Source organism: Ruditapes philippinarum, unplaced genomic scaffold, assembly GCF_026571515.1.
Source record: "Ruditapes philippinarum isolate M1 unplaced genomic scaffold, ASM2657151v2 ctg6274_1_1_1_1, whole genome shotgun sequence".
Taxonomy (NCBI): Eukaryota; Metazoa; Mollusca; class Bivalvia; order Venerida; family Veneridae; genus Ruditapes; species Ruditapes philippinarum.
Genome location: NW_026863885.1, coordinates 145,552 through 173,375, shown reverse-complemented (window position 1 = coordinate 173,375; position 27,824 = coordinate 145,552). Strand labels below are relative to the sequence as shown.

The following is a 27,824-nucleotide window of genomic DNA, read 5'->3' as shown; positions in this document are numbered from 1 at the left end:
TCAGACTGGTGAGTGGCTGTTCATAACTTTTTTTTAAATATCGATAAAGTATTATTTAAATAGAAAAATGTCATAATTTTATTATTCTCAATGTGTTCATTCTCTTCGAAATAAAATAAAAGTCGGATCTATTGGTATTATTCTTTTTCATATATAAGCGAAAACTCAGGGTGATCGGTTAGAAATTTTGTTCAGTGTAGGTCACTGACCCATTTAACACTTGACATCCTTTTGTATTATCCATAGAACCCGTCAATATATTTATGTATCTTAATATTTACAATGACGACAATTAATGCCTATTGTATAAGGAAAAAGTCCAATATTAAAGTCAAACTTCATTTATATAAAGCCTAAAGCAAAATACAAATTTCAATATAACATTTGATAAAGTTTATATGAAATGAGTTGCATTTGTTTTGTTTTATTTCTTGTCTGATTAAAAGCACGTATCAACCCGTATTTTATTTATATATAGTGTTGCCCAAATAATCCCTAGTAATGATTGATGGTTAGTGAATTCAGCAAAACCAACAAAGAATGTTCTTATTCAATAACGCTTCTTCTTCGCAAAAAAGAGAACGAAAAAATTTGAATCTAATAATAAAAGATTTGACATAGAATTGAAAGAAGATTGCATTTGAGAAAAATGCTATGCCACCGCATTAATACAATACTAAATAGTAGTGTAGGAACATATTTTTTTTTGGTTCTATACAATTGAAGATTGTCATAATGCATATCTAATTCTTATTATCAGATTAGTGGTTAAATATATTGTTAACTCAATAAAAGATCAGAGTAGGAATATATCAATGCACTAGAGTCTAGTGAATTTGGTGGTGAAGGTCCTATTTCACATAGCCTAAATTTCATGACTGCATCAAAGGACAACATGTAATACACTTTGTCAAAATCTAGGTCATCTGATATCAAAGTTCACTTTAAATTTTGACACTAGAGGCAAAATTTGAACAACTTTGGTGGAGTACCTATAGATGATATCATTTAACAAATATTAAAGCTCTAAGCCTTGTACCTTCAGACAATAAGATTTTTTTATTTTTTACTATATGTATATATTGAAAATCAATGACCCCGGGGAGGGGGCAATTTGTACCCCAGGGCTATTATTTGAACAATCTTACTAGAGGTTCACTTCACAATGTTTCATGCAAAATATCTAACCTCTAGCATTTGTCAATTGCTAGAAGAATTTTTTTTAAAGTTTTTACTATAAGTTTTTACTATGTAAATATGAGGAAATTCAATGACCCCCGGGGCGGGGCCGACTTTGACCCCAGGGCTTTAATTTGAACAATCTGGGTAGAGGTCTATCAGACAATTCCTTATGCAAAATATCTAAGCTCTAGGCCTTTTGGGTCTTTACAAAAAGGTATTTTAAGTTTTTACTATATGTACATATAGTGAAAATCAATGACCCCCGGGGCAGGGCTGATTTTGACCCCAGAGCTATAATTTGAACAATCTTGGTAAGGGTCTACCAGACAATGCCTTATGCAAAATATCTAAGCTCTAGGCCTATGTGTCTTTACAAAAAGGTATTTTAAGTTTTTACTATTTGTACATATAGTGAAAATGAATGACCCCCGGGGCGGGGCCGATTTTGACCCCAGGGCTATAATTTGAACAATCTTGGTAGAGGTCTACCAGACAATGCCTTATGCAAAATATCTTAGCTCTAGGTCTTTTGGGTCTTTACAAGAAGATTTTTTAAATTTATTCTTATAATTCCTTTTGGTTGCCATGACAACCAGATTTCTGCATGGAATTAAATTCTTTGAACAACTTTGGAAGCCCTTCACCCAAGGATCAATCCTGCCAAGTTTGGTTGAAATTGAACTAGTGGTTTTTCACAAGAAGATTTTTTAAGTTCACTATATAATCTATATAACACACAAACAAACAAACAAACAAACAAACAAACACACACACAGGTGAATCGCTATATGCCACCGCATCGCAGATGCTGCGGTGGCAGAAAAATCATTTATTGCGACCGACGCCACAATCGTCATAACGGTTAATCTATAACTTCGCATTCATTGGTCAATATTACTGAATGTACTTTCTATGACGATTCAACTACCGCATAAATGTATCCTCGCAAATAATGCGAAAATCATATGTGAAATCATAATGAAAGCAAAATGAACTACAACAAAACCGTTGAAATCTTCCAACGGGTATCTGACGATTTCAGACATTTCAATTGTTTACCCTTCTGACACAAAAGCCATTCATTGAGCAGTATTGCGTCTTGATTTCTGTATACAATAAATAAAACATCCGTCTTCTTTTATCAAGTCATTAATTTCAACGTCAGTTGTCATTTTTAAAACCACTTTTATTAATGAACGCGATAAAACTTTCTCTAAATATCATGATTTTTCCTTAAGGTTTTAGTCAAGACTTGAACGTGTAATAGAGACGAACTACTTGTATACTGAAACGGTGTTAGACGAAGTTCGGGAAGCAGCTACTTATGGCAAATAAAATTCTCTTTTAAATCAGAATTTGTCTGAAACTTTGTAAACATACGCCAAAGACAATATTCATACTTTATTGCGAATCAAAACATTATCGGTCATACGAAACTGACTTTAACAATGGACTACACTCTATTTTAGGACAGCTTTGTTTATTGTATAGATGTGTTATGATTTACTCGGGATTGAATAAGAGAGATTACCGATTATATTTAATGAGGTAATTAATTGATGACATATCTTGATCAACTGTCAAGAATTAATCATTTTGTCTTAATACTTTCGTGAATAAATAATATAGTTTAGAATAAAATAGATAGAATTAAAAGACATAATTAATCCTTGAATTGGGAATAATACGATGGCACAAAGGTGACATGTGTGTGATACTACTATGTCGTGGCCACGAATTACTAAGTCGTGGCCACGAGATAGCTAAGTCGTGGCCACGATATAGCTAAGTCGTGGCCACGCGATACAATGTCGTGGCCACGAGTTATAAAGTCGTGGCCACGAGATAGCTAAGGCGTGGCCACGAGATACTATGGCGTGGCAACGAGTTACCAAGTCGTGGACACGAGATAGCTTAGTCGTGGCCACGGGATAGCTAAGTCGTGACCACGAGATAATTAACCAATCAGAATGCACTATATAAATTATATTATTTATTTTTTAAACTTAACTTACTTTTACTTTACATGCAACATTAATCTTTGAAAATACTAAAGATATTCACTTTGAACTTGTCTTCAGGATCATATTAGAAAGTCACTTTCCAAGGCCCATCAGACAATAATTTTGACTACGGCCCTTCGTTGTGACAATTTTGTGATCGAATCGGTCAATTTGTACGTACTACGGCCTGTTAACATTGTTTATACGATAACATGAGAAGGAATAAGTCCTGGTTTATTTCATTTGGAAGGGACATTGCACATAGACAGTAGATAGCCTATTAGGATGTTTGAAGTCAAGGTCGCCATGACACTTCATGTATAATCCTTGTCTAGAAGGGATAAGTCATGGTTTATATAACCCGGAAAGATCATTGCACCTGATCAGTAGGTGACATCTAATAATTTCTAGGCCATTGGTTCAAAAATCAGGGTCACTGTGACGCTAAATGTAAAATTATTGAACAGTCAATAAGTTGTATAAATGGCACTTTTACAGGCTGGTGAAGTAGGGGCATCCTTGTACTAAAGCACATGTCATGTTAACTAGGGAAATTCATATAAATGGTGTAATCTGATTGGTATTTATCTCGTGGCCACGACTAAATAAAACCACACACATGTCACCTTTGTGCCACCGTAGAATAACCAAGTTAAACATGAAAAAGCAGACTATATGATCGAGTATGTTCAGTAGAGATTATGTACATAATAAAGTTTATGACATATAGTGGTAATGACCGCAACACTCAAACCGACAAAACCCAGGTGGCGGATGGAATTATATGCACTACCTCGATGAAGATTTATTTTACCTTAATATTATGACACTAGGGATACACATTTATTGTTTTCATCTTCACTCTTTAATTTAAGGTGAAGCTGTCATTTTTAATGGTGGGGCATACTCATGAAGACATTGATCAAGTGTTCTTAACGATAAGTTTCCATATGAAACATGTAAATGGCTACCTCGATGAAGATTCTATTTTATTTAAATATTATGACACTAGGGATACAAATTTATTGTTTTTATCCTCTCTCTTTAATTTAAGGTGAAGCTGTCATTTTTAATGGTGGGGCATACTCATGAAGACATTGATCAAGTGTTCTTAACGATAAGTTGCCATATGAAACATGTAAACAGCTACCTCGATGAAGATTCTATTTTATTTAAATATTATGACACTAGGGATACAAATTTATTGTTTTTATCTTCACTCTTTAATTTAAGGTGAAGCTGTCATTTTTAATGGTGGGGCATACTCATGAAGACATTGATCAAGTGTTCTTAACGATACATTGCCATATGAAACATGTAAATGGCCCAATATTGCCGGCTCTGAGATGCAATTGGTGAGTCAACAACACAAGGAACTCAAAGTGTAAACATGCAGTGAATATCCGACTATAAATCAACTTTGGAAAATGTAAGAGGCATGCTTGAAGGTATATCAGAGTCTTATAAATTTATGATGAGGATGTAAGATGATAGTGATTCTTCATTAACGAATTCCGGACGACTTCCGTCCATTAATCAAGCCGAGCTGCAACATTTTCAATTTTGGACTTTTCTTTAGGGATTCTCATTTTCTCTTTTTTGTCTATAGAGCCAATTTTTATGAACCCAAACGTAAAGGAGGGAAAAAAAAGGAAAAGGAAATTGAAAAATGGAGAATAAGCGGCAGCTTTGGAGAGGAGGAGGCACTTTGGTGCTGAAATTTAAAACTTCAAGAAAAGAAGCCAAATTTGCAAAAGGTGAACCAGCTCCCAAAGTTTAAACCAACATTTCAAAATCCACACATTAACAATGAAAATGTAATAATGGCAATTCAAATATCAAAAGAAAATGAAACAAGAGGGCCATGATGGCCCTGAAGTCGCTCACCTGTATATAGGCCCCCAGAGCGGGGCCAGTTTAAAACCCAGGGCTTTCACTTGAACAAACTTGGTAGACACCCATTAGAAGATGTTTTATGTTAAACATCTAAGGTCTAGCTCATTGAGTTTTTTTTAAAAAAAAAAAGATTGTTTAAGTTTTAACTATACTCATATAGTTAAAAGCAATGACACCCCTAGGGCGGGGCCAGTTTTGACCCCAGGGCTTTTATTTGAACAAACTTTAAAAACACTCACTAGAAGATGTTTCATGCTTAATATCTAAACTCTAGCTATTTGGGTTTTTTTTTTCAAAGAAGATTTTTAAGTTTTTTTTATACACATATAAGGAAAATCAATGTCCCACGGGGCAGGGCCAATTTTGACCCTAGGGCTTTTATTTGAACAAACTTTGAAGACACTAACAGGAAGGTGTTTCATGCTTAACTTCATATCTTAACTCTAGCTATTTGGATTTTTTCAAAGAAGATTTTTTAAGTTTTTGCTTTACACATAAATAAAATCAATGATCCCCAGGGGCAGGGCCAATTTTGACCCCAGGGCTTTTATTGGAACAAACTTGATAGACACTCACTAGAAGATGTTTCATGCCAAATATCTAAGCTCTACCTCTTTGGGTTTTTTAAAAGAAGATTTTTTTAAGTATTCGCATTACACATATAAGGAAAATCAATGACCCCCGGGGCAGGGACAATTTTGACCCCAGGGCTCTTATTTGAACAAATTTAATAGACACCCATTAGAACATGTTTCATGCTAAATATCTTAGCTCTAGCTTTTTAGCTTCTTTAAAAGAAGATTTTATAAGTTTTTACTATATGCATATAGGGAAAATCAATGACCCCTTGGGGCGGGGCCAATTTTGACCCAAAGGCTTTTATTTAAACAAACTTGATAGACACTCATTAGAAGATGTTTCATGCTAAACATCTTAGCTCTAGCTCTTTGAGTTATTTAAAAGAAGATTTTATAAGTTTTTATTATATGCATATAGGGAAAATCAATGACCCCCCTGGGGCCGGGCCAATTTTGACCCCAGGACTTTTATTTGAACAAACTTGGTAGACACCCATTAGAAGATGTTTCATGCAAAATATCTAAGATTTACCTCTTTGGGTTCTTTAAAAGAAGATTTTTTAAGTTTTTACTATATGCATACAGGGAAAATCAATGACCCCCGGGGCGGGGCCAATTTTGACCCCAGGGCTTTTATTGGAACAAACTTGATAGACACTCACTAGAAAATGTTTCTTGCCAAATATCTAAGCTCTACCTCTTTGGGTTTTTTAAAAGAAGATTTTTTTTAAAGTTTTTGCTTTACACATAAATAAAATCAATGATCCCCCGGGGCAGGGCCAATTTTGACCCCAGGGCTTTTATTGGAACAAACTTGATAGACACTCACTAGAAGATGTTTCATGCCAAATATCTAAGCTCTACCTTTTTGGGTTTTTTTAAAAGAAGATTTTTTAAGTATTTGCTTTACACATATAAGGAAAATCAATGACCCCCGGGGCAGGGCCAATTTTGACCCCAGGGCTCTTATTTGAATAAATTTAATAGACACCCATTAGAACATGTTTCCTGCTAAATATCTTAGCTCTAGCTTTTTAGGTTCTTTAAAAGAAGATTTTATAAGTTTTTACTATATGCATATAGGAAAAATCAATGACCCCTTGGGGCGGGGCCAATTTTGACCAAAGGGCTTTTATTTAAACAAACTTGATAGACACTCATTAGAAGATGTTTCTTGCTAAACATCTTAGCTCTAGCTCTTTGGGTTATTTAAAAGAAGATTTTATAAGTTTTTATTATATGCATAAAGGGAAAATCAATGACCCCCTGGGGCCGGGCCAATTTTGACCCCAGGGCTTTTATTTGAACAAACTTGGTAGACACCCATTAGAAGATGTTTCATGCAAAATATCTTAGCTCTAGCTCTTTGGGTTCTTTAAAAGAAGATTTTTTAAGTTTTTACTTTATGCATACAGGGAAAATCAATGACCCCCGGGGCGGGGCCAATTTTGACCCCAGGGCTTTTATTTGAACAAACTTGATATACACTCACTAAAAGATGTTTCATGCCAAATATCTAAGCTCTACCTCTTTGGGTTTTTTAAAAGAAGATTTTTTTAAAGTGTTTGCTTTACACATAAATAAAATCAATGATCCCCCGGGGCAGGGCCAATTTTGACCCCAGGGCTTTTATTGGAACAAACTTGATAGACACTCACTAGAAGATGTTTCATGCCAAATATCTAAGCTCTACCTCTTTGGGTTTTTTAAAAGAGGATTTTTTTTAAGTATTTGCTTTACACATATAAGGAAAATCAATGACCCCCGGGGCAGGGCCAATTTTGAACCCAGGGCTCTTATTTGAATAAATTTAATAGACACCCATTAGAACATGTTTCATGCTAAATATCTTAGCTCTAGCTTTTTAGGTTCTTTAAAAGAAGATTTTATAAGTTTTTACTATATGCATATAGGGAAAATCAATGACCCCTTGGGGCGGGGCCAATTTTGACCCAAAAGCTTTTATTTAAACAAACTTGATAGAAACTCATTAGAAGATGTTTCATGCTAAACATCTTAGCTCTAGCTCTTTGGGTTATTTAAAAGAAGATTTTATAAGTTTTTATTATATGCATAAAGGGAAAATCAATGACCCTCTGGGGCCTGGCCAATTTTGACCCCAGGGCTTTTATTTGAACAAACTTGGTAGACACCCATTAGAAGATGTTTCATGCTAAATATCTTAGCTCTAGCTCTTTGGGTTCTTTAAAAGAAGATTTTTTAAGTTTTTACTATATGCATACAGGGAAAATCAATGACCCCCGGGGCCGGGCCAATTTTGACCCCAGGGCTTTTATTTGAACAAACTTGATAGACACTCACTAGAAGATGTTTCATGCCAAATATCTAAGCTCTACCTCTTTGGGTTTTTTAAAAGAAGATTTTTTTTAAGTATTTGCTTTACACATATAAGGAAAATCAATGACCCCCGGGGCAGGGCCAATTTTGACCCCAGGGCTCTTATTTGAATAAATTTAATAGACACCCATTAGAACATGTTTCATGCTAAATATCTTAGCTCTAGCTTTTTAGGTTCTTTAAAAGAAGATTTTATAAGTTTTTACTATATGCATATAGGGAAAATCAATGACCCCTTGGGGCGGGGCCAATTTTGACCCAAAAGCTTTTATTAAAACAAACTTGATAGAAACTCATTAGAAGATGTTTCATACTAAACATCTTAGCTCTAGCTCTTTGGGTTATTTAAAAGAAGATTTTATAAGTTTTTATTATATGCATAAAGGGAAAATCAATGACCCTCTGGGGCCTGGCCAATTTTGACCCCAGGGCTTTTATTTGAACAAACTTGGTAGACACCCATTAGAAGATGTTTCATGCTAAATATCTTAGCTCTAGCTCTTTGGGTTCTTTAAAAGAAGATTTTTTAAGTTTTTACTATATGCATACAGGGAAAATCAATGACCCCCGGGGCGGGGCCAATTTTGACCCCAGGGCTTTTATTTAAACAAACTTGATAGACACTCACTAGAAGATGTTTCATGCCAAATATCTAAGCTCTACCTCTTTGGGTTTTTTAAAAGAAGATATTTAAAGTTTTTTCTATCGGTTGCCATGGCAACCAGAGTTCTGCATGGAATTAAATTCTTTGAACAATTTTAAAGGTGACCACCAAAGGAACATTCCTGTGAAGTTTGGATGAAATTGGCTCAGCGGTTTATGAGGAGATGTCATTTAAAGTAAAAGTTTACGGACGACGGACGAAAAACAATCACAAAAGCTTACCCTGTCACTTTGTGACAGGTGAGCTAAAAAAGGTTAAATGAAGAAAATAAACAGCACATGAAGTGATTTGAAAGTGATGAAGGCAATGGGTTCTCTGTCCATCACAGTTTGTCTGGACCATAGGACCGAAAATCCTAGACAAAAGTAAATTTCTTCCATGATTAATTTTGATAGGTTTTGTTCCGCCAAGGTCATGCTATTTATTTCAAAAATACTTATTACTTTTGAGGCTGGTTAAACATTGAACGCCGCCGCCTTTCCTTGTTGATCTTATTTATCATATTTGATTTTTCTTTGTATAAATTAATTACAATGTGTCTTAACTTTCGTTTCGCTAAGAAAATGTTATATATTTGACATCCGTGTTGAGTAAAAAGAATGATTTATTGTGTCAGTATTTTCCAGTTTTGACCATTTAGTGATTTTTATTGTGAAAGTTTATCCGGACTTCTTCCTTATACCAGTAATGCAATTTGAATGAAACTTTAAAGGATTGATCGGAAGTTGCTCATATTACACTGGTTTTCCAGTTTAATGCTTGTCGCCACCTTTCCTTGTTGATCATATGTTATGCTCACAACCGTGTTGTTGATCGTATGGCGGCCGTACATGGTCTCCCCATAATGCAATCAATATTGTTATATTTTCACCCTAAAGGGATTTTTCGGCTTTCGAACATTGACAGACAGAAAAATATTAACGATACATCAAACCTAGTGAGAGTTAATGTACACAGTTTGGATTTTAATCATTATATATACATGTACATGCATTTTTTGTACCAGATATGAAGGTTAAACCTGTCATTTTGAATAAAAATCATATTATTGATTTAAAACAGAATGTAACAAATGTATTTTATGTTCCTTTTGTTTTATTTAAAGCCAGCTCCACTAATCTCCTTGTGGCTGAGAGGATGCCTGTAAGGGTTAAGGCATCAGCCTTCGTTTTTCACTGCGTGATTGAAATGGCAAACAAATGGGTTTGAATTACCGGAGTATATACATCCGTTAGCTCTAGGTGAGGTGATTTTGATCCATTGTGATGCTTAAAGATTGAACAACCTATGTAAAAAATTCTGGAAACAAAGTGATCCCTCGGAAGCATTAATCACAACAAAATAACATAAGAATTGCAGACTCGGTTTGATTGAGTCTGTACATGAGGGATAATGAATAAGTGCAACATCCCTCACGCCCCCTAGCACCGGCTTGAGCGGTACTCAAGGCATCTTTCCTGTTTCGGCGCCACATGACCTAAACTGTGCCATCAAATCAAACAAATAAAATTTAAGGTATTGTGCTCATTATATTTTTGCTTAATATAAAGGGACACGCAATTACAAAGTAGATGATCAGATGGGGAGTCCGTAGCTAAGTGGCTATGGTTGATGACTTCAAACCACTTGCAGCCATCTCTTCGGGTTTAAATCCTACCAGGGACTTTTGATAACATCATAATTGTGAGGAAGCTATCCAGCTAGCCTACGAAACATCGATTCTTGTACTCTGGAGTGGCCGCCGAGGTCTTCAATCTACGTGACCGTAAGAGGTGCCTAAATAGGTTTGATGTGCAGGCTCAATCAAACCGAGCCTGCAGCATTATCAATTATGTCGTGTTGGGCTTTCTTTAGGGATTCTGTTTATTCTATTTTTGAACTTCTTGAGCCTACGCATGTCTAAGCTCCTTTAGGTAAAATGGATTCAATTGACCCCTAGTGTTGTTGTTTAAATGTGACGCGCTCAGCGATTTTTGGCCCAATTGAGGTTAAGATCTTTGTGAGAAAAAACGGTTGCAAAGTCACGCGAGTTTACATGTGTATATTTTCATACCTTCCTTTGAAATACGCGTAATTATAGGATTTGTCAACTACTTTTTTAACAACCCTTATCAATAATACGCATGATTTACAGGTTTTCCCGTTTCTAAATAATTTAGAATAAAAACCACCTCCGTGCTCTCTTTAGGGATTTTGTATTTATCTATTTTATGATCACATCCGTGTTATTTGTGCCGTGTGGCGGCTGTAAAAAGTCTCCCCGTACATATAATCAATGATGTTATATTTTCGATCCTTGAAGATCGTTCAGCACGACATTATTGTTGTGCTTGTGGTATTTTTAGTTTCAATTTTTCGGCATTTTCTAGTTGGGTGGTTCCAATATTCCTACTTGAATAATGTTGAATCACCCTTAGGATATGTTGCCTGCTTTTTAAATTTGTCTTTTGACGTCTTATCTGTGATATGCAGGCTTCATAACCTCTGATCCCCTTTTAAAATTCTATTTTATTTAGTTCCGCCCATTGTTTTCTCGTTTAGGGCACACGCTTTTGATTACTTGGGGACCATACGCCGCTTTTCATGGAATGGCACGGAAGTGTCACATTGAAGGTTCCATGATAACCGCCGTATGAACACATCTGCGGATGTTTCTAAATTCAAAATTTTACCATTTCATGTTTAAATGTTGAATTCTGCTTAAGCCGGTGCTAGGGGGCGTGGACGGTAACTTGCACTTTCCAGTACCGTCCATGAACAGGCTCAATCAAACCGAGCCTGCAACATTTTCAATTTTGCCGTGTTGGGCTCTCTTTAGGGATTTTGTATTTATCTATTCTTTAGGGATTCTGTATTTATCTATTCTAATCCAGTTACCTCTCTGGCGTGGATCGTAACTTTGATTTAATTTCCAAATTCAATAGTGATTTAAAAACTCTTCTGCGACAAGGGATTAGCCAGCCTGGTTTTTATGGCGATGTGATTTACAAACTTCGTAAGATTTTGGGTCATGGTAATTTTTCTGCTGTTTTTACTAAAATCATTAAACGTTTTATTAAAAGAGGTTATGACCCTACTTTTTTAAGACATACTGCATGTTTAGTGTTCAACCCTTTTACAGTTGGACACTACGCTTTCCTCTTTTGATTGCATCTGACGGACCAAGTGGGAGACTCTATGATGGATAGTTCGTAAAGCCCTTTGGGACTGAATTGTCTTAATGTTCGTCTTCTGCCTTGCTTCGTCGGGCCCTTGTAGGTGATTTTCTTGTTGCTCTGTCTTCCTTTAGGACATTGAGTACTTTTGTTATGGTCATTGGGTTTACTTTAAATGTTTCTACATGATCATTTTAGTGTTTTACTTATTTAACCTTTTGTAACCATGACAACTGTTAGAATTTCACTTGGCGGGGATTCATTTTATTTACACTGTCTCGTTTATAGGAACATGGTGGGGCTAAGAGCGAGGTTTGGTGCACCATTAACCGGTTTAAACTCCCCAGCAGTCATTATTATGCTGCTGACCATTCCAAGGCGGCGCCCCACTGTGTTCCTCAGATGTATGTCTTATGTTGTTTCATACTGTTCTGGTGACACTTTTGCTTGTGTCCCTTGTTGTTTTCTCGTCTACGGTAAGTATCTTCCCCATTCCCTCTAGTTTTTATTTCTTTGATTACTCCCCACCCCTCCCCCCAGTCTCCTGTACCCTTCCCCTTTGTGGGCCTATTTTTATTTTCTTTGAATTCCTAATCAGTTACAAATTAATTATCGTTTAATGATTAACCTGTCCGTGCTCTGTCTTTGCCCTGTCCTGTTTTTGTTTGGGGTCCCCCTGGGCTCCTTGCCATTGGTTCTTGTTGCTGGGTCATGTGGGGGTTGCGTTCATTGAACGCCGCCTTTCCTTGTTGATCTTGTTTATCATATTTGATCCCCGGGAGATGCTTTGGTAGTTTAACACGGAGGAAGCTAGTCTAGTACTGGTGTAACTCTCCAGGAACGATGGTAAGGAAACTACCCGCCTATATGACTGAAATACTGTTGGGAAAAGGCGTAAAATCAAACAAACACATATTTGGAATAAATTTATATGCAGCCGGTAGGTGGACTGTCTAGAGAAGCAAGCGAAGTATGTATACACAATACACAAGCGAAGTGTGGTAAAGTTTGTCCGATATATATTATGTTTATAAACATGGCTTTGATAAATATCAAGGTAAGCTCAACTTTTTTTAACCAATACTAGTATCTGTGTGAATAATCATTACTGTTAGTAATGTAAATTATCGTATTTTTATGTTAATTGGGAGTTCTATATGCCGGAAGTATTAATATAAAACAAAAATGTGGAACGACCTACTGACCACCAAATTTGTTTATAAACATTTCCATGGAGCTAAATATATCTGTGACATTTCATAATAGTACTGTCAAAATGAATTTCTATTAAATATGGCAAGTCAATACTCAATAACTAGTACAGCTAGTACCATACAATATAAGGAAACTAGTTTTTTAAATGAGGAATTTTTTGATGAATTCGAAATCGTCCATCAGTTATATTTTGACAATTCTAAATTGAATGACAGCAGCCGTAATGATGTAAATTTCTCAGAAGAAAGTGATGATAATTTTGATGATGATGATGATATTGAGAATATACATTAAGATTGTTCTAATGATGAATCTGTAAACAAACAGCCTGAAATAGAGCCAATTGATAATAGTGCACCTTGTGATAGAGAATATGTGTTACAGGAAAATTTTAAATCAAATACTTGTGGCTGTACAAGACTATTTAATGGGAAACCTTGTTCAGAAGAAATTGAATGGGAGAAAGTGATTAATTATAGATTATCATGCCTTGACAAGTCTAAAGGGGAACTGGACCTTTTCATTACAGTTCAGTTATTTCACCATAGAAAAAACCCAGATTCAAAACCTACTGGAAATGTAAGGCATCGGCCACATCAAACTTAGTTTTTTACAGAGTTTGCCGTTTGTCGCAATTTTTTCCTTTTGCCCATGGTCTGCACGGAAGAAAAACTAATGACAATATTGCGAAATCGTTAGATACTGACTTTCTTCTGGCAATAAAGGCATGGTACCACACTATGCTGTTACCCTTGAACAAACTCAAGCTATAAAGCATTTTATTGTTACCTATGGTAGTCAATATGGACTACCTTTACCAAGTAGATTGCCAAATTACTGAAATGAAGAAATGTGCTTCTGCCAAGTGACAAAACTAAAGCAGATATATACCAGTTATACTGTACAGCGTTCGAATCTGACAATGAAAGATTTTCTTACAGAAAAATTAGTTTGTCCACTTTTAAGATAATCTGTTTGAAACATTGTCAAAATATAATGATTATGAAACCCTCCACTGATTTGTGTCTGATATGCATGGTGGAAATCTCTCAGAAGAAGAGGAGGAAATGCTCCATTCTAGTAATGATGAGCATGTGAAACATGAGAAAATAGATAAATACAGAATCCCTAAAGAAAGCCCAACACGGCAAAATTGAAAATGTTGCAGGCTCGGTTTGATTGAGCCTGTTCATGGACGGTACTGGAAAGTGCAAAGTTACCGTCCACGCCCCCTAGCACCAGCTTAAGCAGAATTCAACATTTAAACATGAAATAGTAAAATTTTGAATTTAGAAACATCCGCAGATGTGTTCATACGGCGGTTATCATGGAACCTTCAATGTGACACTTCCGTGCCATTCCATGAAAAGCGGCGTATGGTCCCCAAGTAATAAAAATCGTGTGCCCTAAACGAGAAAACAATGGGCTGAACTAAATAAAATGGAATTTTGAAAGGGGATCAGAGGTTATGAAGCCTGCGTATCACAGATAAGACGTCAAAAGACAAATTTAAAAAGCAGGCAACATATCCTTAGGGTGATTCAACATTATTCAAGTAGGAATATTGGAACCACCCAACTAGAAAATGCCGAAAAGTTGAAATTAAAAATACCACAAGCACAACAATAATGTCGTGCTGAACGATCTTCAAGGATCGAAAATATAACATCATTGATTAAATGTACGGGGAGACTTTTTACAGCCGCCACACGGCACAAATAACACGGATGTGATCATAAAATAGATAAATACAGAATCCCTAAAGAAAGCCCAACACGGCAAAATTGAAAATGTTGCAGGCTCGGTTTGATTGAGCCTGTTCATGGACGGTACTGGAAAGTGCAAAGTTACCGTCCACGCCCCCTAGCACCAGCTTAAGCAGAATTCAACATTTAAACATGAAATAGTAAAATTTTGAATTTAGAAACATCCGCAGATGTGTTCATACGGCGGTTATCATGGAACCTTCAATGTGACACTTCCGTGCCATTCCATGAAAAGCGGCGTATGCAGGCTTTCTACTGCCTCTACCAAAAAAACTAGGGAAAAAGTAGGGCATTTTTTTACCAAAAAGTAGGGCAAAGTAGGGATTTCTGATGTTAAAAAGTAGGGATAAAGTAGGAATTTCTTACCGTTTTAGTTAAGACTTACCATCACCAAGACCACATCAGGCTGTGTGTATCTTCAGTTCAGTCCATGCTTGAAAGACAGGCACCTGAAATTGTTTTTTATTTCTCTTTAAATACAAGTGCACCAATACAAAATGTTGTTTACAATGATAAGGACAAATATAATCAGCAAAACAAACATACAATGAGTATATCTAGCACATAGTTTTAAGAACATTCACATTAGTAAGGCGAGAGCTACTAGATCCTAGTCTATTACATAGTCAAGGTAAATGCAAACAAGCTGTGAATACCAACACCAGGATGTACACTAAAAGCTATATGAACAGGACTGCATGTTACTGTATGAGCTACATGTACATGTAGGTTAAACTGATGTATATTCATGTTAATATGTTGCATAAAATTATAATATATTGCAAGGGCAAAGGTTATGACAAACATGCCACAGTGTAGTATTTTAAGGAACAATTTAACACAAACAAGAGGTACAAGTATGTTACATGTATGCATGATTCAGTACCCTGTCAAACGATAATGTTAAATGTTACATGTACATATACATACAATTTGTGATTGATTTGCCAAACATGCATAGTTACATCTGTAAATACAATCTAGCTGAGACAAGCTTGCTACCAGATTGTTGTGCATTATTGTCAACAAGACAATGAAATGATTTGAATTTTTAAGACCTGTCATTTTCATGATTAAGCTTAACATTATATCATGTTGACAAAATGCACAACCATCTGATGGATAGTGATGAAGCAATACCAAGGTATTTGCACATGTTAGATTTTTGTTAAGTGACAATTAAAAGCTTGGAATCTAAATTGATAAGTCACACTGCTGTAACTCTACTCAGACACAAGAGCAATTGGTCAATGCAGTGTTTGATACCCACAGCTGCCAATGCTTTAATTTGATGACTTTGTTTTAAAAATTCAAGTAACATGTACATATATGGTCTAATAGACATGGGGAAAATGACACAAATACAAATCAAACCAATAAAAAAATATGTTCTTTTGAATCAGTACAGCATGACAACTGTGGAATCCCTCAGCTAATGCATTATTGGGAATATTTATAAACCTATCTTGGACGTTAATAAGCACTTGGCAGTGTCAAACTAGACTGAAGTATGCATTCATTTACAAGAGGAACATGGAAATTATAAAATAGTAGTTATTTAAACAATCAGTATGGTTTCATGTATTTACCTCATAGCCAGAATGTTGCTGAATGTTTTGCCAAGGCACCATGAGTCTTTCAAGGATGGACATCACAAGGAGATACACACACACACACACACACCTGAACTACTCATCAATTGCAACTGAAAATACTACTGAAATGCCATTTTAAATATCTCCTTTTTATTTTATTTCATTTCAAAATGAAAAAGTAGGGATAATAGGGCTATTTCAGAAAAAAGTAGGGCAAAGTAGGGATCAAAAGAAAAAAGTAGGGAAAAGTAGGGACCAGTAGAAAGCCTGCGTATGGTCCCCAAGTAATAAAAATCGTGTGCCCTAAACGAGAAAACAATGGGCTGAACTAAATAAAATGGAATTTTGAAAGGGGATCAGAGGTTATGAAGCCTGCGTATCACAGATAAGACGTCAAAAGACAAATTTAAAAAGCAGGCAACATATCCTTAGGGTGATTCAACATTATTCAAGTAGGAATATTGGAACCACCCAACTAGAAAATGCCGAAAAGTTGAAATTAAAAATACCACAAGCACAACAATAATGTCGTGCTGAACGATCTTCAAGGATCGAAAATATAACATCATTGATTAAATGTACGGGGAGACTTTTTACAGCCGCCACACGGCACAAATAACACGGATGTGATCATAAAATAGATAAATACAGAATCCCTAAAGAAAGCCCAACACGGCAAAATTGAAAATGTTGCAGGCTCGGTTTGATTGAGCCTGTTCATGGACGGTACTGGAAAGTGCAAAGTTACCGTCCACGCCCCCTAGCACCAGCTTAAGCAGAATTCAACATTTAAACATGAAATAGTAAAATTTTGAATTTAGAAACATCCGCAGGTGTGTTCTTCATACGGCGGTTATCATGGAACCTTCAATGTGACACTTCCGTGCCATTCCATGAAAAGCGGCGTATGGTCCCCAAGTAATAAAAATCGTGTGCCCTAAACGAGAAAACAATGGGCTGAACTAAATAAAATGGAATTTTGAAAGGGGATCAGAGGTTATGAAGCCTGCGTATCACAGATAAGACGTCAAAAGACAAATTTAAAAAGCAGGCAACATATCCTTAGGGTGATTCAACATTATTCAAGTAGGAATATTGGAACCACCCAACTAGAAAATGCCGAAAAGTTGAAATTAAAAATACCACAAGCACAACAATAATGTCGTGCTGAACGATCTTCAAGGATCGAAAATATAACATCATTGATTAAATGTACGGGGAGACTTTTTACAGCCGCCACACGGCACAAATAACACGGATGTGATCATAAAATAGATAAATACAGAATCCCTAAAGAAAGCCCAACACGGCAAAATTGAAAATGTTGCAGGCTCGGTTTGATTGAGCCTGTTCATGGACGGTACTGGAAAGTGCAAAGTTACCGTCCACGACCCTAGCACCAGCTTAAGCAGAATTCAACATTTAAACATGAAATAATAACACAAACAGACCATTATAGAGAAATATATGTGAAATTTCTAAGATAGGGAAAAAGAAAGTCTAACACGCCAAAATTGAAAATGTTGCAGGCTCGGTTTGATTGAGTCTGTTCATGGACGGTACTGGAAAGTGCAAGTTACCGTCCACGCCCCCTAGCACCGGCTTATGCAGAATTCAACATTTAACATGAAAATGGTGTCTCTTCTAAGTTTAATTTTCAAGAGCTTAATATAACAGAAAGAGGTACCCATTATCATATCATGTTTTTTTTCTACATTAATCCAGGCAATATAATACATTTGGATATCAAAATCAAAATTCTGGAAACAAAGTGATCCCTCGGAAGCATTGATCACAACAAAATAACATAAGAATTGCAGACTCGGTTTGATTGAGTCTGTACATGAGTGATAATGAATAAGTGCAACATCACTCACGCCCCCTAGCACCGGCTTGAGCGGTACTCAATTCTCAACACTTTATAGTGTTGGCATCAATGATCCCGAAGGACCAGAAAATATAACAACACTGAAGTGAAGTACGGGGCAACTTTTTACGGCTGCCACACGGCACTTGACACCTGCTGTTGTGAAGTACAAAATTCTGGAAACAAAGTGATCCCTCGGAAGCATTGATCACAACAAAATAACATAAGAATTGCAGACTCGGTTTGATTGAGTCTGTACATGAGTGATAATGAATAAGTGCAACATCACTCACGCCCCCTAGCACCGGCTTGAACGGTACTCAATTCTCAACACTTTATAGTGTTGGCATCAATGATCCCGAAGGACCAGAAAATATAACAACACTGAAGTGAAGTACGGGGCAACTTTTTACGGCTGCCACACGGCACTTGACACCTGCTGTCACAAATTTATAAAAATAGATAAATACAGAATCCCTAAAGAAAGCCCAACACGGCAAAATTGAAAATGTTGCAGGCTCGGTTTGATTGAGCCTGTTCATGGACGGTACTGTGAGCCTGTTCATGGACGGTACTGGAAAGTGCAAGTTACCGTCCACGCCCCCTAGCACCGGCTTAAGCAGAATTCAACATTTAAACATGAAATAGTAAAATTTTGAATTTGAAAGCTGCTTTATACTTAATATTTGACATATCTGTTAATGTTAATTATAAAATAGATAAATACAGAATCCCTAAAGAAAGCCCAACACGGCAAAATTGAAAATGTTGCAGGCTCGGTTTGATTGAGCCTGTTCATGGACGGTACTGGAAAGTGCAAATTACCGTCCACGCCCCCTAGCACCGGCTTAAGCAGAATTCAACATTTAAACGTGAATAAGTAAAATTTTGAATTTAGAAACATCCGCAGATGTGTTCATACGGCGGTTAACATGTAACCTTCAATGTGACACTTCCGTGCCATTCCATGAAAAGCGGCGTATGGTCCCCAAGTAATAAAAAGCGTGTGCCCTAAACGAGAAAACAATGGGCGGAACTAAATAAAATGGAATTTTGAAAGGGGATCAGAGGTTATGAAGCCTGCACTTTGTAACACTGGGGGTTTGCCGAAGTCATTTTCCTGTTTATGCACCATTTTATCTTTCTTGTGTTGGTGCACCGTAAAACCAAACAAACAAATTTTCAGGAATAATGGTGCTGATAATATTTTTGCTATAATATGTTCAAAGTTACAGCAATAGCTTGGCGATATATGTGGGTGTAAGTGTAAAATATGATAAACAAGATCAACAAGGAAAGGCAGCGTTCAATGAAAATCTAGAAACAAAGTGATCCCTCGGAAGCATTAATCGCATCAAAATTACATGAAAATAGTAGACTTTCCCCTTTGTGGGCCTATTATTATTTTCTTTGAATTCCTAATCAGTTACAAATTATTTATAATTTAATGATTAACGTGTCGTTGCCCTGTCCTTTTTATGTTTGGGGTCCGCCTGGGCTCCTTGCCGTTGGTTCTTGTTGCTGGGTCATATGGGGGTTGCGTTCATTGAACGCCGCCTTTCCTTGTTGATCTTGTTTTTCATATTTTTTGGTTTGATTGAGTCTGTACATGAGGGATAATAAATAAGTGCAACATCCCATAACCCCCTAGCACCGGCTAGAGCGGTACTCTATTCTCAACACTTAATAGTGCTGGCATCAATGATCCCGAAGGACCAGAAAAATATAACCACAATGAAGTGAAGGACGGTGCAACTTTTTACAGCTGCCACACAGCACTTATCACCTGTTGTTGTGAATATAAAAATCTGGAAACAAAGTGATCCCTCGGAAGCATTAATCGCAACAAAATTACATGAAAATAGCAGACTCGGTTTCTGTCTTTGCCCTGTCCTGTTTTTGTTTGGGGTCCGCCTGGGTCATATGGGGGTTGCGTTCATTGAACGCCTCCTTTCCTTGTTGATCTTGTTTATCATATTTGATTGAGTCTGTACATGAGCGATAATGAATAAGTGCAACATCTCTCACGCCCTCTAGCACAGGCTTGAGCGGTACTCTATTCGTGCTGGCATTAATGATTCCGAAGGACCAAAAAATATAACAACACTGAAGTGAAGTATGGGGCAACTTTTTAGTCCCCTACCGGTTTACCGGAGGGGACTTTAGGTTTACCCTCCGTCCGTCTGTCAGTCCGTCTGTCTGTCAGTCCACAAAACTGGATCCCGCAATAACTTGAAAAGTACTGAAAATATTTTTATGAAACTTGGTTTATGGATAGATGGCAGTATGGAGATTATGCACGTCTTTTTATTTTCTTCCTATGTTGAAAATTCTGGTTGCTATGGCAACAAATAGGCTGAAAATATGGCAAATTTTACACATAAACTGGATCCAGTGATAACGCTAAAAGTACTGGAAATATTTTTATGAAACTTGACATATGGGTAGATGGCAGTCTTGGGATTATGCACGTCTTTTTTTTTTTTTCCTATGTTGAAAATTCCGGTTGCTATGGCAACAAATAGGCTGAAAATATGGCAAATTTTACACATAAACTGGATCCAGTGATAAAGCAAAAAGTACTGGAAATATTTTTATGAAACTTGACATATGAGTAGATGGCAGTCTTGAGATTATGCACGTCTTTTTCTTTTCTTCCTATGTTGAGAATTCTGGTTGCTATGGCAACACATAGACTGAAAATATGGCAAATTTTACACATAAACTGAATCCAGTGATAACTCAAAAAGTACTGGAAATATTTTTATGAAACTCGACATATGGGTAGATAGCAGTCTTTTTATTACTTGGGGACCATACGCCGCTTTTCATGGAATGGCACGGAAGTGTCACATTGAAGGTTCCATGATTACCGCCGTATGAACACATCTGCGGATGTTTCTAAATTCAAAATTTTACTATTGCATGTTTAAATGTTGAATTCTGCTTAAGCCGGTGCTAGGGGGCGTGGACGGTAACTTGCACTTTCCAGTACCGGTCATGAACAGGCTCAATCAAACCGAGCCTGCAATATTTTCAATTTTGCCGTGTTGGGCTTTCTTTAGGGATTCTGTATTTATCTATTTTGAGATTATGCATGTCTTATCTGTTCTTCCTATTTTGAAAAAATATCAGTTGCCTTGGCAACAAATAGGCTTAAAACATGGCAAATATAACAATATTTGTGATTAGTCAAAAAGAGCTGAAAATTTTTATGAAATTGCATCTTTAATTCAAGAGTTATCTCCTCTTTAAGAATTTTGCTTTTAAAATGTTATATTTTGGTAACAGGGATGTTTCAAATATTAACTTTAGAGTGTCCTTCAGTCCGTGTGTCTGTTCATAAAAACTGTTTCCTGTGATCACTTTTAAAGAACTTTTCCAACAAGTTTACTTAAAATAGAGAAAATTGAAACATTAGTGAATGGCCAATGGCCCTTCAGAATGTTGATCGAGATCTTTGTTTCCAGAATTTTCTAACCGGTAGGGGACTTATGGATTGCTTGCAATACTATGATAATTGCTTGTTACAGCTGCCACACAGCACTAGACACCTGCTGTTGTGAAGTATAAAAATCTGGAAACAAAGTGATCCCTCGGAAGCATTAATCGCAACAAAATTACATGAAATTTGATTGAGTCTGTACATGAGGGATAATGAATAAGTTTTTTTTTACTAACGGTATTGTTAAACATTATATTATGTGGACCTGTGACGAAGTTTGTAGAGCACTCTCTTTTCTTTTAGACAACATTTATTACCCTATTTAAACAGATCATAGGAATTCCCATGGGTACTTATTGTGCACCCGTGGTCGCCGATTTGTTTTTGTATTGCTTTGAAAGAGACTTTATGTTGAGTCTCTCTGAAGATAAACAACAAGATGTTATTGTCGCATTTAATAATACTTCCAGATACCTTGATGATATTTTTAATTTAGATAATTCTTACTTTGATCAAATGGTGTCTGACATTTAACATTTAACATTTAACTTTATAATTTTTTTTAAAAAACGAACTCTTGAAATTTTAGTACATCAATTTTGGATCTTCATATAACTATCAACAACAATTCTTTTCACACGAAAATCTATGATAAAAGAGATGACTTTGACTTTTGTATAGTTAATTATCCACATTTAGATGAAGACGTACCCAATGCAACATCTTACGGGGTATATGTTTCCCAGTTAATAAGATTCGCTAGAGCTTGTAGCAACGTAAAGGATTTCAACGAGCGGAATATATTTATTACAAGCAAGCTTCTAAAATAGGGCTACCGCTATCATAAATTATGGAAATATTTTACTAAATTTTACAATCGTAACTTTGATTTAATTTCTAAATTCAATAATTTAAAAACTCTTCTGCGACAAGGAATTAGCCAGTCTGGGGTTAGTATCTCGAAGCTATCGTTAGCATAACGACTATCGTAAGCCTCTGGTTAAGGTTTTCACTACTATCTCGAATCTCTCGTTATTAACGAATAATCGTTAATATGCCCAATTATTAACGGATGCCAAGAGGGTGTCGTAAAGCTCTCGTTACTATCACTTTGACACAAAAGTAAGTATGCTTCTACTTTAAATACACAGAAAACAACTTGTATAAAACACAGATAATTAAAGTAGACAAACTAGCAAAGGTAAGATTTTGTCTTTTGTATCGTGACTGCAATTCCTATCCGTGAGGTAAAATATTTTTTAATCATAGGGTAACGACATTATGAATTCAAACATTTCTTACTGAACTTTTTTTTATTTTTATTCACTTATCGTTTTCACAATTTCAGATGGCTCGTGTTTTTTGGAGGTGACGGCAACAGAAGACGTCGCAATATTCCCCGGATATTTAGAGATCGTATGAATCCCTTCGACGTGATGACCGATCATGAGCTTTTAAAGAAATATCGGTTGGATAGAATCACCATTCTTGAAATATGTGCACAAAATATGATAAACAAGATCAACAAGGAAAGGCGGCGCTCAATGAACGCAACCCCCACATGACTCAGCAACAAGAACCAATGGCAAGGAGCCCAGGGGGGCCCCAAACAAAAACAGGACAGGGCACAAACCCAGCAACAACTTCTTAGACTAACAAGACGAAGTCAGTCTCTTCCGGTGTCGCTGCAGGTACTTGTCGCTCTGCGTTACTATGCAACCGGCAGCTTTCAGTCAGTCCTCGCGGATGGTCATGGAGTGTCTATTCACTCTGTTTCAAGAAGTATTCACGCGGTTTCTGAATCACTTATTAGACAAGTTCCCCAACAAATTAAGTTTCCGACTTCACGTACTGAAATAAATACAAAGCAACGATTCTATGAAATAGGCGGTTTTCCAAATGTAATTGGTGCCGTCGACGGTACGTACATACCTTTAAAGTCACCAACTGACGATGAGCATTTGTATGTGACAAGAAAGGGATACCATGCAATAAATGTCCAGGCTGTATGTAATGGCGACAATTTATTCACAAATATAGTTGTTCGTTGGCCAGGGTCGACTTACGATGCATTTATATGGAATAACTGTGAATGCGTCGCAAGATCGAAAAAATTAATTTACAAAATACATGGATTTTGGGTGATAGTACGTATCCGTTAAAACCATACTTACTTACGCCATTACTTACTGCAAATACAGAGGCTGAAAGGAGATTTAATGTTGCTCACAAACGTACACGTTGTGTAATCGAACGTACATTTGGCATTTGGAAAATGAGGTTCAAGTGTCTCAACAAGTCAGGTGGATACATGACTTACTGGGTCATGTGGGGGTTGCGTTCATTGAACGCCGCCTTTCCTTGTTGATCTTGTTTATCATATTTTACACCCCGATAAAATGTGCTAAGATTATTACTGCAGTTGCAGTCCTTCACAACATGTGTATTTCGAGAAATTTGCCTCTGATTGATGACAAAATAAACCATGAAGATGACGACAATGACAGTGACGTCAATGGTGACGACAACAATGAAAATTATAGAGAAAACAACAACAACGATGATGGTAGACAGGTTCGCGATAACCTTATTCGGGAGATGTTTTCACACGCTAGCTAAATCTTCGACCGTTCTTAGAAGTGTTAAAACAAGAAAATATAAATAAATATCTGCAAATATAAATAAATATCTGCATACATCATGTTGAAAATGTAACAAACATCCGATTTATTTTACAGAATTATAAAGAAACGACACTGTGACGTAATGATTTAATGACATCATGAAGAAAAGTGCATTATATTGTTACGCCGCTAAAATAAGTATAACAAAAAGGCATCAATGATATATAATTTAGTTTGTTTAACTTTTCGAATGAAATATATTTCACTCGCGAACACCAGCTGTTAAATTTTAACTATTATAATTTTGATTTAAGACAAATGAAAATTCATCCATAAATTAACAGCAGCCGTGTATATTATCAGTTATAAAGATTATATGACCCTATATAAACGGTTGTCTGTAAATATCACCCGAGCCGCAATATATAACCATATATTTCCAAACAACGTTAAAATAGTGCCATAATTATAACTTGTTAAAAAACCTTTATAACTAATAATATAATTGTCATGTTTATCCAATGAAATTCGACGTTACAAACGTGCGGTATCATAAAAATTCAAAATACATTTCATGAAGTCATTGTTTTGCTCATAACGTCATTGTTATGCACATGGCGTCATTGCAGCTATGTAGCTAGCGGGGTTTCGAAAAAAGTTGTGTACATATGTGTCTTGATGGTAAACTTTTAAAAAAGTTATTATTATTTGCTTATCCCAGTATATATTCATCTTTTACATTGTATACTAAAGCAAACTTATGGACTACCTTTATAATCTTAATTTATTGTCCTCATATGTGTTTAAATGAACAGACTATTTAAAATAGAAACTACGAAACTACTAAGTGCTCGCTATAAATATTCATTTAGATATTTGCAATTTGTGAGCAACATTTTCAAGTTTAAATCTTGACAGTATACTTACACCCTTAAACAACATGTGGCTATAGCCGGAAGAATGAGGTAGAGTTATCGTGCCCCAGGTTTTGTGCCGGGTATTGAGATGATGCTCGGCTAGAATATTGGCCTTGACAAAGTAGAATGTTCAAAATGTCTGTCTCCACTTGCAGCCGTTGCTGCTCAATTTTCAGTCTTTGTTGTTCTATTTCTAGACGTTTTTCCTCAGTTTCTAGTCGTGCATTGTCTATCTTAAGTTTTTCTCTCTCAATTGAAGTTACGTCAGTTTCATAGCTTTCAGCAGATGCAGTTGCAACGACTTTTCTCTTTTTAAAAGGAATCGTTTTCGTAGGTTTATTAGCACAACTGATATTATCAAGGCAATCAGGATTTTCATCGCATGACAGGTCTATACTGCTAGACGACAGACAGACCGGATACTGCAAGTGTCGTGTGAGTATGAGACTATGTTCCGGTTTAGCATGATCGTAACTTTCCGGTTTAGCATGATCGTAACTTGATGACTCTAATTTACCCTCATCGGCGCAAAAGTCTGCTTCTTCAGAAACAAGAGCTGTATCTATCCCTCCCTTAAATCCACCTACGGCAGTCTCGCCAATTATAGAAACTACGAGTTCCTCTAATTCAGTCAGTGGTTTAGTATCAGGCTGTCCGCTGCCAGTCTTGTTTAAAGATTGCCTCCGCTTTGCCGCCTTTCCTTTAGTAACACTCGACCAGTCGTTCCATTTTTTTCTAATATCATCTACCGTTCGGACGGTCTGTGAAACAGCATTTATACATCTCGTTATTTCTGCCCATGCCTTTTGCTTTTTTTCCATTGACAAGACATCACTGAATTTACCAAAGAGAATATTTTTATGTGTATTTACCTCTTGTGCTAGTATTTGCAATTCGTCTATTGAATATCTCGGCTTACGTTTTGATTCGGCCATTCTGTCCATGTATTTACACACGATATCCGTGGTAATGAAATGATTACACAGCGCAATATTTAATAACTAGCGAGTAAGCAACGAACGATTGCTGAACTAGCGGTTTCGAGATACCCGCGCTAATCTCTCGTTAACCAACCTTCCGTCAATCGTTAGCACGTTCGTAAACGCAAATATAACGATAGCTTCGAGATACTAACCCCTGGTTTTTATGGCGATGTGATTTACAAACTTCGTAAGATTTTGGGTCATGGTAATTTTTCTGCTGTTTTTACTAAAATCATTAAACGATTTATAAAAAAGAGGTTATGACCCTACTATTTTAAGACATACTGCATGTTTAGTGTTCAATCCTTTTACAGTTGGACACTACGCTTTTCTCTTTTGATTACATCTGACGGACCAAGTGGGAGACTCTATGATGGATAGTTCTTAAAGCCCTTTGGGACTAAATTGTCTTAATGTTCGTCTTCTGCCTTGCTTCGTCGGGCCCTTGTAGGTGATTTTCTTGTTCCTCTGTCTTCCTTTAGGACATTGAGTACTTTTTTTATGGTCATTGGGTTTACTTTTATATGTTTCTACATGATCATTTAGGTGTTTTACTTATTTAACCTTTTGTAACCATAACAACTGTTAGAATTTCACTTGGCGGGGATTCAATTTATTTACACTGTCTCGTTTATAGGAACATGGTTGGGCTAAGAGCGAGGTTTGGTGCACAATTAACCGGTTTAAACTCCCCAGCGGTCATTATAATGCTGTTGACCGTTCCAAGGCGGCGCCCCACTGTGTTCCTTAGATGTATGTCTATGTTGTTTCATACTGTTTTGGTGACACTTTTGCTTGTGTCCCTTGTTGTTTTCTCGTCTACGGCAAGTATCTTCCCCCTTCACCCCTAGTTTTTATTTTGATTACCCCCCCCCCCCCCCCCTTTCCTCTGTCTCCTGTCCCTTCCCTGTGCCCTTTGACTTTGTGGGCCTATGTTTTCTTTTAATTAGTCCCCTACCTGTTTACCGGAGGGGACTTTAGGTTTACCCTCCGTTCGTCCGTCAGTCCGTCCACAAAACTGGATCCCGCGATAACGCAAAAATTACTGATGGAATTAGATGGCAGTATGGAGATTATGTACGTCTTTTTTTTTCTTCCTATGTTTAAAATTCTGGTTGCTATGGCAACAAATAACCTGAAATTATGGCAAATTTTACACATAACCAGGATCAAGTGATGATGCAAAAAGTACTGAAAATATTTTTATGAAACTTGATATATGGATAGATGGCAGTATGAAGATTATGCACGTCTCTTTCTTTTTTTCCTGTGTTGAAAATTCTGGTTGCTATGGCAACAAATAGACTGAAAATATGGCAAATTTTACACATAACCTGGATCCAGTGATAACGCAAAAAGTACTGAAAATATTTTTATGAAACTTGAAATATGGGTAGATGTCAGTCTGGAGATTATGCACATTCTTTTCTTTTCTTCCTATGTTGAAAAATCTGGTTGATATGGCAACAAATAGACTGAATTTCAAGATTTCTGATTCTTGTTTTTACCTTTTTTTCACTTTAAGTTCTTTATTTCTTAAGGTATTTTCTCCAAACTTTCTAGTCATCAACCACAT

The 27,824-nt window shown here is 36.4% G+C and overlaps 2 protein-coding genes and 1 long non-coding RNA gene across 3 annotated transcripts; 1 reads left to right on the top strand and 2 right to left on the bottom strand.

The window, feature by feature from the left end:
• Positions 1-15,059: 15,059 nt before the first annotated feature.
• LOC132723659 (uncharacterized) lies at positions 15,060-16,684 on the bottom strand. The gene is made up of 2 exons (XR_009624776.1): positions 16,407-16,684; positions 15,060-15,266 (listed from the first exon to the last, which is right to left on the bottom strand). It is a non-coding gene; the product is annotated as an uncharacterized LOC132723659 (long non-coding RNA).
• A 6,112-nt stretch (positions 16,685-22,796) lies between these two features.
• Positions 22,797-24,343, top strand: LOC132723657 (putative nuclease HARBI1). The gene is made up of 4 exons (XM_060708418.1): positions 22,797-22,846; positions 23,073-23,223; positions 23,416-23,734; positions 24,147-24,343. Exons 1-4 carry the CDS (start codon positions 22,797-22,799, stop codon positions 24,341-24,343), a joined length of 717 nt encoding a protein of 238 aa, XP_060564401.1.
• Positions 24,344-25,294: 951 nt separating this feature from the next.
• On the bottom strand, positions 25,295-26,200 carry LOC132723656 (myb/SANT-like DNA-binding domain-containing protein 4). Its single transcript, XM_060708417.1, has one exon. It carries the CDS (start codon positions 26,198-26,200, stop codon positions 25,295-25,297), a length of 906 nt encoding a protein of 301 aa, XP_060564400.1.
• Positions 26,201-27,824: the final 1,624 nt, after the last annotated feature.